Source organism: Protopterus annectens, chromosome 2.part1, assembly GCF_019279795.1.
Source record: "Protopterus annectens isolate FY-2018-M chromosome 2.part1, PAN1.0, whole genome shotgun sequence".
NCBI classification, from domain to species: Eukaryota; Metazoa; Chordata; order Ceratodontiformes; family Protopteridae; genus Protopterus; species Protopterus annectens.
The window spans coordinates 1,836,568,924-1,836,580,365 of NC_056729.1; the positions used below are offsets into that span (position 1 = coordinate 1,836,568,924).

Below are 11,442 nucleotides of genomic sequence, written 5' to 3' on the forward strand. Positions count from 1 at the left end.
CACATCTACATCCCCATCAAATCTTCAAATAAGTCCTCAAGGTACTAGCCAAGACCAACAGCTTCTATGGGACTGGATAACATATCAGGCTGTGTCTGGCCTGACTGAAACAGAACCTGTCAACCCCCCTACAGAGGCTATTCAGTTGCAGCCACCAAACAGACTTTATGCTGGACAAATGGAGGACAACAACAGCCATTATCTTGCACAAAGATGAGGTGTCAACGGACCTGACCCATAAGCCTGACCAGCCTCATGTCCAAGGCTGTGGAAAGGATCATTATGGCATTAATAAACAATAGGTAATCTACAGTCTCTCAAACCAAGCCAGCCTGTTTTCAACAAGAGAAGATCATGTCTACTTAATCTGGTTGACTTCTTCAAGAAGGATACTGAAGCACTGGGTAAGAGCAAGTCAATTCACCCAGCAAATCTAGTCCTCACAAAAGAGTTTGACACTGTCCTACACTTAGGTATTGTAGATAAACTGCTTCTAACTAAATGTAAATCCCTTTGTAATTTATTCTTTAGCAAATGTGCTCACAGACAGAAACAATGAAATTAGGGTCAGCATCTCTACCTCCTACAAAGAGTCTGCCTCTAGTGGTATACCCAAGGGTCAATCCTGGGGCAATGCCTCTTTGGAGGTCAAAGGAAATGTTAAGTGTCTATGGTGATCACATATGACTTGGTACCATCAGAAACTCCCCAAAAGACACTAAGATCCTGCTAGACTGGCCTTTCCAAAACAAATAGTTGGTGTAAAAACCATGGTCTAAAACTAAATGCAAAGGAAGATATAATGGCATCCTTTGACAAGCATTATTTCCCTTATAACTGTCACATTGACAACACACTCCTGAAAAATGATTCGACAGTCAAGGATTTGGGAACCTATGTTGACAACAAAGTATCCTTCGATCATCATTCCATTGTACTCATCTCTCATGGAATAAAATGCCCATTTCAGCATGTACCTGTCCAAATACTTGTCACAACTAGAGCATCCAAATACTTGTCACAACCAGAGCAACTGCAGTGCTTTCTCACTAAATATATCAAGGGCCAAAATAATGAAAACTTTGGAGACCATCTCAAAGCCTTGTTCTTCTTCTACTCTTATTAGGAGGGGACCTCTGCTTTGCATACAGAGCCTCAACAGACCTTATCCTGTCATCCTATTACATACTCACAAGTCCAATGTTAACATGAACACAATGTTAAGAAATCTCAATCTCTTTTACAACATAACTAGGACATTTTGGAGGGATAGATATGTAACACAGAGAATACTGCTTCATTGGAACCATCTTCCATTCCACGTAAAGCAATGCAGTTCACATACTCTATTCAAATCTAATTTGGATGACAGCATGGGAAATCATAACTTCACCCTTAGTTAAGCACCTATACCCCTCATGGATAGAGGCAACTAGTAAATGTCCCAACATATGCTTGCTCTGCCTACCTCAGTGTTATTCACTCACAATATAATAATAAAAAACTACCATGGGAATGTAAGGCTAGGCTTCTTAAGATTCTCACAGATGAATTGCCTAGTAAATACTTATGAATACATATATATATATATATATATATATGTGTGTGTGTGTGTGTGTGTGTGTGTGTGTGTGTGTGTGTGTGTGTGTGTGCGTGTGAATGTGCATATATGATTTATAGCTGCACAGATTTGATTGCATGCTGAAACTCTGGTGGTTTTTGTCAGTAGTACAGTTGGTTCAGTTATGTAATGGCCAAAGTTCATGATATTGAACTTTACATAATTCCAGGCCTTTTCCTTTTGTTATGTTTGTCTGACCCTGAAGTTAATATATTTAATTTCCATAGGTGTGGGGGAGGAGACTCCAAGTAGATGGGTGCCTCACATGTAAAAGTTGCTTTTTATTTTTTGTTTTTCTTTTAATAAAAGCAAATATAACCAATCAGTTTACATTTGCAATTACTTTTTTCATTGATTTTAGTTGCAATTAATGGTAATTAATGTGTTAGTTTGATGTTTTGTGTTTTGATCAAAGTCACAAGCAATTATTAATTTTGACTCGTATATAATACATATACAGATATACACACAAGCTTATGTATTATGGTAATTGTGATGTCATTTATGCATGCATGGCCCTATTACAATGGTGACCTGGAGAGAAAAGATGCAATTAAACAGTGAATAAATAAAGAATCTACCATAAAAATATAATGAAGAACTGAGTGTAATTAAATATCAGTGCATCTAATGGCTATAATATGCAGCATATATAAAATCTACGATGTGAAAGGTATTTGGAATATAGCCAAAAGTGGTAAAACACCCAGCAATTAAGCAGCAACACACATATGAATGGTGCATTTGTTTCTTTTTCTTTTTTTTTTTTTTGTAGACCATTCCCAGTCAGCAGGCAATGTATTGTGTTGGCAAATAAACATATATAATGCAGATTTGTCCAGTCCAAATAAAACATGAATAAAGAACAATACAAAGACACAATAACGCTGTACTACACACCAGGGGTGATGTAATAAGGCAATGATTTATTAGGTTGCTTCCTGCACAGCTGACTGTGCTGTAACAGACAAAAAGACACAGACATTTCTTTGCATATGGTATAAATTGCATAATAAAATTACTGTTCTTATGCAAATAACAGCAGAAAATTGAAATGGAGATCTAGTTTTGAATGAGAGGCCATACCTGGAAAAGAATCTCTGGGATAAGACTGGTTATACATATTATACATACAAGGGCTAAAGCATTGACAACAAATGAAAACTGGGGACATTAATGAACCAGTTAGGAAGCCCTTGATCTACGTCAGATGCAGGTTCTGAGGTCTTTCATGCAAATAAGCAGTGAGATTAGGTGCAGCTACCAGGTAAAGTGAAAGCAGGATGACAACACCTGCTGAGGGAAACAATCGGGTTGAAAGGCTTGAACCAAGGAACCTAGCAATGAAGTTTGTGTTTCAAACATAAGATGGTCATTTACAAAACTTGAGAAGATCGAAAGATTTATATCCACAGCTATGAGAGTGTGCAAAATAAATTTATAAAATGTTTAAATTGTGTCACATGGGGTGCAACTGGCTCATAAAGTAATCAAAAGATTGCAGATTTTAAGGAATCACTGGCTTTTATACATAAAAATGAAGTTATATCAATTCATGTCATGAGAAACTTATGTCAATATTTTATTCGTTTAACATTTGTTTACCGGGAAAGTCTGCCTGGAACAGAGCTCATTTTCTGTGGAAGCTTGGGGAAAAATGCTCCAGACGCATGTCTCTGGAACGTGGGAGGAAACTGGAGCACTCAGAGGAAACCCCTGAAAACACAGGAAGAACATGCAGACCCACACAGAAAGCACTCCACCTGAGAATCGAACACTAATCATTACACTACTACACCTCCCAATATCTAAAGCTCATCTGAGGGCATCTACTATTGTTAAGTTTGTTTTCTCAGACTAATAGTCTTAAGTAGTGCAAAGAAAGGCTCTGACTTAATAACATTTATAACAGTTTTCAAGTGTTGGTTTAAAGATGCTCTTGATTTCCAGGCTCTGCTAATTATCTGTAGATGTGTCTGTGTCTGCCCTTTATCTGTTTTAGTCTTATAATATGGAAATAAATTCAAAGCTTGCTATGTCTGCATCTTCATAAATAGCTTGAACACTTTAACATTTGCCTCCTTGGCTTACAACCTGATGTTTTCCCATTTTCCTCAGGCATAGTTCAAGGTATTGTAGTAAAACATGCAGAGCTGTCCAATCATATACACTGACACTGATGTTGGGTACATGCAGAGCTATCCAATCATATGCACTGACACTGATATTGGGTGCATGTAGAGCTGTCCAATCATATGCACTGACACTGATGTCGGGTGCATGCAGAGCTGTCCAATCATATGCACTGACACTGATGTTGGGTACATTCAGAGCTATCCAATCATATGCACTGACACTGATGTTGGGTGCATGTAGAGCTGTCCAATCATATGCACTGACACTGATGTTGGGTGCATGCAGAGCTGTCCAATCATATGCACTGACACTGATGTTGGGTACATGCAAAGCTGTCCAATCATATACACTGGCACTGGTGTCGGGTACATGCAGAGCTGTCCAATCATATACACTGACACTGATGTCGGGTACATGCAGAGCTGTCCAATCATATACACTGACACTGATGTCAGGTACATGCAGAGTTGTCCAATCATATACACTGACACTGATGTTGGGTACATGCAGAGCTGTACAATCATATACACTGACACTGATGTCAGATACATGCGGAGCTCTCCAATCATATACACTGACACTGATGTCAGGTACATGCAGAGTTGTCCTATCATATACACTGGCACTGATATCAGATACATGCAGAGTTGTCCAGTTATATGCACTGATTCTGATGTCAGGTAATGCAGCAGTGTGGGACTGCAGGGAGATCTGTATTCTATAGGCATGAAGGAAGACCTCAGTTTTCATGTGAATGCTTTGATAATGTCAGGAAAAGCACTTTAGGACATATGCTTGCAATTCTTCATGATCAGAGTTTGCAGTTTTTTGTGGTGGGTGGGTGAGTGGGAGTTGGTCAAAAGCTGTATTAAATCACAAGAGTAAAGTTTCATTATTATTATTATTTAAGGTAATAAATTAAGTTTTGCTGTTCACAGTCCAAGTAAAAAGCAGAGTTATGAAAAGTAATTCTCCAATGTGTAATACTGTTTGATAATTTCTATTGCCATATTGCCATGGGGGGGAGGGGGAGTTGGGCTTCATGACAGGTGAGCTGCAAATGGTCTTCTCATACAGATTGGGCCATCTGCACCTAATAAGGCCCTGTAGCAATGAATGCACTGATTGCTCCCCTGCAAATGAACCAGACACCCCAGAGTAACTTCTACTGTGAAGAGGCTTGGGACCTCCTCTGGCTGTTACTACAAAGAATTTAGTGCATGTATATTACATTGAAGGAACATGGAAGCAAAAAGACTTTAGAGTTAATACAGACTAGATGTAATGCATGGCTAACAGTGAATAGCTGACATTTATAGCAGTGCATATAACACGTGGCTTATCTGCCACGTTGCTCACAAAAACACACACAGACCCACCCACAAGCAGGCAAGCTTCAAACAAAATAAGCATTTTAAAACTATAAGATAAATACAAGAATTAAAAGTTCTTTACAAAAAAGTGTTGCTAAATGTCAGAGAGAAATTGAAGACAGTTTAAAAAAGATTTTTACAGTATTAAAGTTTCTTATTTGACATCAATATGTTTACACATTTCTTAACTATTATCCCTAAGATCACAAAAAGAACATTACATTATTTATAAATACATACAAATAAGAGTTGAGACTGCCCAGTTTGTTGAAAGCATGTTTTGTCGAAAAATGTATGGCTACAGGCATGTAGAACTGTCCCTCTTAAAATTTTCTCCACTCCCCATGCTCTCAGACTCCATTTTCCAAAGTAGCATTACAGCAGAAAAGTTGAAGAGAAGGGCTTGTTTATGCATTTTTAAAGGTGGGACATACCAGCAGTCAATTTTCTGTTGGGTGACTGACTGCATACAAAATTCATGAAAGGATATGCCCTACCACTTTGCATAATGTTGACAAATGCTGCCTTGGCCTGTACATGACCTGACACTGACACAATACATTCATGACTGAGTAAAGCATATTCTAGAGTATTTGGCCATTTCACACATTAGAAGGATGTTGCTTCAACTTATTTCCAGTTAAGGATACACCATTAATAGACACATCTTGGGGCTACATTGGTTGGTGCTCCTTATGATATGCCTTAGATTTCTGGAAATGTGACTGATATATAAGTTCAGAACCCTTTTAAGGGCTCAACTGTCTATGGTTTGTAAAAAGCAGAAAATGCAGATGAAGATCATTTATTTAAGATGTATTGTCAGGATGATCTGCCTTCCCTTTTTTGTTGTAAAGGTGATAACAGCAACACAAACTGTGTAAAACATGAACTGAAAACTTTCTGAAAAAATATGTTACAATCAGGTACATTTAGGTCTAAAACAGGCAAGTGCATACAGTATATATTCTTCTGCATTTATTAATGTCAAAACATAACAAAAAAGGTGTGGCAGAAGCCCTAACACTCATTTTAAGAGTCCCATATTGAGATATTTAAAACATGCAATATTACTTATAAAGTGTTCTATTAAGGCAGCTGGCCTGCACTAAAAGTAACTCTCTGCTCATTAGTTTGTACTTACAACTCTGTTCCCCTGAACATTTTTCCTGTACTGTAGCACCTATGACATTACCTGAACCAATAAAAGACTTAAACAGAAATAAAATAAAATGTGATTTGATTGCATTAGACATAAAATTGATTCTTTCCACATGAAAAAACAATGAAAACTGTTTTCCCCTGATATGGGGTACCTTATTTTGGGTATATTATTTTGACTGGTGAAGATTAAAATCATGAAGATTACAGAGAGGATATGACAATCCTACTCTAAATGTGCTGGTCAGGAAATGGAAGGGTCTAAAGCAGCAACTTGACTAATTAATAACTTTATAATGTCAGCCACGTCACAAATGGAAGATCTCTGTTAGCATCTTGTGATAAAACAACAAGGCTAATTCAAACATTAAGTCATGCACTGACATAGCTGAATAAGAATTAGTGATTAACCAGTCTGATAAATTGCAAGAAAGTACTTTGTAATGTCAACATTAGGACATCCCTTAACCAAGAATGATAAAAAATTCCTAAGGATATAATCAAAACTTTTTAACTATAACTCAGCTTGCATATCAAAGTACATCAGTATATCATACCCAAGACTGTAGCCCACCCACACACACACATAATGTACCAATCCCCTTCCCCTCAGTCACTACATGCTTCTGGAAAGCATATCTTTTCACCGGTGCTAATTCTACAGAGCAGTTTGCCCCAAAATAAAAAAAAAAAAAAAAGAAGAATTTTGAAGTTGATGGAAGAGGACCTGGTTGAATGAAACCAAATGTCATCAGTCAGTCAGGATCCAAAAAATAAATAAATAAAATGTCAAAAACGTACCCTGTAGTATACATTCTATACTTCCAGTATACCTTGTTCCTCCCTTGGTTTCTCCCACATTTTTGTTGCAGAAGCCCCCAACAAAGATATAGTCTGGGTGGTTGCAATTGACTGCTTTTAATGGTTAACATTTAGAAATATCAGGGTACCATTAATTAACAACTCAGTGGACTGGCTCATAACTTTTATGAGTGGAAGCCCCCCTTTGTCAAAAAACTCTTTGTGTGAGTGTTACATCACAGGTGTTAAGAGACAGACTGTAATCCAAGAAATGCACCAACCTCAGTTTTATATTTTTATAATTGGTTGTTCTCTGAGATACCAATTAATTTCTCAAAAACTTATGTGACAGAAGACTGTTATAACTGCTTCCATGAAATCTAAATTCAGACATTACTTTGCACAAACATACAGCAATACTCCTGCCATTAAATTTTAATAGGTGTAAAATGCAGCCTGTGTTAATTGTATATCTTCAAAGAAGCCAACATTGGTGTCAGAGTGGTGAGAGATTTGTTAAGGTTATACGTGACAAAATATTGGAAGCACAGTTTGAGTGATCAAGGCCTCATTATTGGTGCAGGCAAAAACAATTCCTGTACAGATCTGTATAACATATATGCAACAAATTCAAGATGGCTGCCTCCTGCAACAAATTCAAGATGGCTGTTTCTGGCTCTTCAGAAATGTCACAGTTCACATCTGTCCTGGCAGCAAACAAGATTTCAAAAGAAATTATATTTCAAATGATCGCAATCCACATTATCTCTGCCTTTTATCATATTTAAGTCTGCATCGGTAAGTGGACTATTTTAATCTTCATTCGAAACTGAGTAGAATGCCTTTGACATTTCTATGATCCCGTTGGAATCACCAATCTGATTTTTGTGCTTAGAAAACACGGGGTGAACCATGAGATAGGTAATCAAGTGGTTGCCTGGCCAAGGTAGCATAAGGGTCCAGTCTCATGGTGAGGATAACTCATTGGAAAGGATGTCCCATATCTTTTTCAGACATTTTCACATTGGAGGAACTATTAAACCTGAGAGAGCTATGAAAGAAGACAAAAAAAAAAACAGATAAATAACAGTAGAATCTGTCAGCAGGCTTCAGTTGACACAATGTAAATGACAATTTAAGAAAATAAACTGAAATAGTAATTTTTTTAGTACTGACTTACAAACATGTGATATTATTTATTGATCCTGTCATGCAAAGGAAAGGCTGAAGAACTCCACAGACCCACCTTCAGAATGATATATTCCCTTATGATATCTGATATTCTTTGTGGATTAATGTATACCTCTTTCTTGTTTATTCCTCTTTGCTTTCACATTGAATGTATACATTCAGTACATATAATGGCAAGCAAATCTTGCATTCATTGAATGTATATATTTAGTACATATAATGACAAGCAGATCTCACATTCAAAAAAAAAATTAAAGATTTCAGAGCCAGTCTACACTGATGTCCAGGAAATTACAAGACCGTTTTCTTCATGAAATAATAAAAATGCATTTTTTCTATATCATTTTGCCCTCAAGCCTACTGACCATCATGCCCCCCTGCATTGTACTTAAGCCGTGTAATGGTGAGGACCATTTAGCAGATCCACTAGACAAAAGAGCTCTCTGTGAAAAGGGCATCGTTCATGTAGACATAATGGTAGTTTGTGTCCTCACTGGTATCTTTGTCATGATATAAATTTTCTCCTAGACTAACCCTTCCATTGTGTGGCATGACATGTGACCCACATCACCACAGGGCCAGCATTGCCTTCCCTTCTGGCAAATGTAAGCTCCAAGGCACTTACTCAATAAAGGCTAGTGCAAATCATTGGTGTGATGTACCACACAGCCACCCCAGATCTCATGCCCAGCATCTTCCTCCCCTCCGAAGGACTGTTATGCAGCCTGCTTCACCCCTTCCCCCTTAGGATGAGCATTTCCAGCCTCTCTTTCTGCCCTGTTTAACACCTGAACTGCCAATTTAATCTGAAATACCTAGATCATACTCAGGACTTTATTTCTCTAAGCAACCAGGCATGTTAATGATGGTGGTACTGGGAATGGAGAAAGAATACCGTGTCAAATCACAGAATCCTATACATCTCACTCACACTAGTGGAAATACAAAATCCTGACTTGAATTTCACCTCCCCAATAATAAACTATTTGACCTTGCAGCTAGTAAATGCTGTTCTTAGACAAGTATTAGGCTAGCTGCCCTTGTGGGCCATTTTAAGCCTATCAAATTTCCCTCAAAAGTTTGAATAAAACCCTGCACCATGTACCTGTAAGGTAAACACCTTATCCATTATACCAAACTCCAACCATTATAGGGGTGCAACCTTGATGTGAGAAAATCCTGTAAATAATAACTCTTTGAAAGTCATCCTGGTTTAAACAAAATGTTTGAGATAACTTTAAGACACAAGTCACAACATGGAGGAAACACCACTCCTTTTATCCTCAAAATTACTATATTCAAAGCTGAAACTGGTACACCTGGGAGCCTGGACAAAACTATGAAAACAGTGATTCCTTTTATAGAATGATGATTCAACCACCTATGCATGTACTATAGCACAGAAGGCTGTAATGGAAATGTCTAGTTCAGCAACAATGTTTATGTTCTTTGGCAGTTAGAACTGTATGTTTTGTCTAGAGTGTTCACTATTGACTGGTTTAATGCTATGTTATTCAGCCAAGTATTATGGAGCCTTAATATTCCTAATATAACAAGCTAATCACCCTAGACATCTACATCCCACCCCACCCCCCATTAGGGAAGCCACCGTAAAATATTTCTCAAAGGCAACTTCACGCTTCTTAAGACAGAAGTGGCAAACTTCACGACACCCATGCTGACGGACAATAGACGTACGACTGTTGAATCCTACACAAATGCACTTTATAAGCACTTTCACGAGTGCATGGATCATGCAATCCCTAACAGAACCAAGATGTTATCCCCCAAAAAAAGGAAGTCAATGTGGTGGTCCTCTGCCATAAACAAACTCTACAACAGAAGAAAGAAACTGTTGCAAAAAAAGAGTAAAATCTCATGACTGGAGGAACTCCTTGGTAAGCCTCAGTAAGAAGCTGAAATCCCTCATAAAATCCTCCAAAGCTAGTTACGAAAACAAAATTGTCACTGATTCTAAAGACAACCACAAAGCATTATATAGCTATGTTAAGAATCTCAATGGCAACACTCAGATCTGCATTGAGTTATGGCACAATGGCACTAAATATACAGAACCAACTGATATTGCCAACATGCTGGCAGATAGGTTCAATGCTAACTTTACCCCCCCTTTCATCCCCTAAAGGGCCCATCTCTATACCGGAAGAATGCAAAGTTCCTGTAATCATGGCTGCACAGGTAAAAAACACACTCTCCAAAGCCAAGAACACAGCATCCATGGGACCTGACAACATCCCATGCTGCGTTCTACATGAACTACAGAACGAACTGGCACCCCACCTAAGTACCATGTTCAGTCATAGCCTCACCACAGGCTTTGCGCCCACTGAATGGCGCACAGTGACAGCTATCCCACTCTACAAAGGGGAGCCACTACGGACCCCAGGAACTACTGCCCCATTAGCCTGATGAGCCTGTTCTGCAAGGCTATAAAATGTATCATCATGGAACTTAGAAACAATGACATTGGTAATCTCCAAACTCTAGACCCCACCCAGTTCAGGTTTGTAAAAGGCAGATCATGTCTCCTAAACCTGATAGACTTCTTTGAAGCGGTCACCAAAACCATAGATGAGGGTAAGGTGGTTCACATGTCCTATCTAGATCTCACCAAGGCATTCAACACCATCCCTCACTCCGGAATTATAGATAAACTCACTAAACTAGGTATAAATACCTATGTCACAAGATGGGTTGCCAACTGACTCACTGACAGAACCCACACTGTGAAAGTTGCAGACTCTAAATCCAACTTCAGACCATTGACAGGTGGAGTACCACAGGGTTCATTCCTGGGTTCTCTCCTGTTTGGTATCTACTTCTCCGAAGTGCAATCAAACACAGAAGGTCTTTGGCTAACAAAGTTCGCAGATGACTGCAAACTAGGAGCCATAATAAAAACTCCTAATGATGTGGACATCCTACAAAAGGGCCTCGCTGAGACAGATGCCTGATGTCAAAGCTATGGCCTCAACCTCAATGCCAAAAAGTGCATTGTCATTCCTTTTGGTAAAAACTCTGTACCCATGAACTACCACATAGGCAGTAGACTACTTAACACCAAAAGTGTGAAAAGAGACCTTGGGACACAGGTGGACAGTGGTATCTCCTTTGATAATCACATAGCTACAGTAGTCA

At 38.4% G+C, this 11,442-nt stretch overlaps 1 protein-coding gene across 3 annotated transcripts in view; it reads right to left on the bottom strand.

Annotated features, from left to right (window-relative positions):
- Positions 1 to 2,527: 2,527 nt before the first annotated feature.
- The window catches only part of LOC122794658 (transcription factor COE3-like), a 2,019,913-nt gene continuing 2,010,998 nt past the window's right edge, over positions 2,528 to 11,442 (bottom strand). For all 3 annotated transcript variants that reach the window (XM_044063281.1, XM_044063282.1, XM_044063280.1), the window contains one exon: positions 2,528 to 8,143. In XM_044063281.1, the coding sequence (XP_043919216.1) occupies positions 8,112 to 8,143 (32 nt within the window). In that variant the 3' untranslated portion in view covers positions 2,528 to 8,111. The remainder of the gene's footprint in view (positions 8,144 to 11,442) is intronic.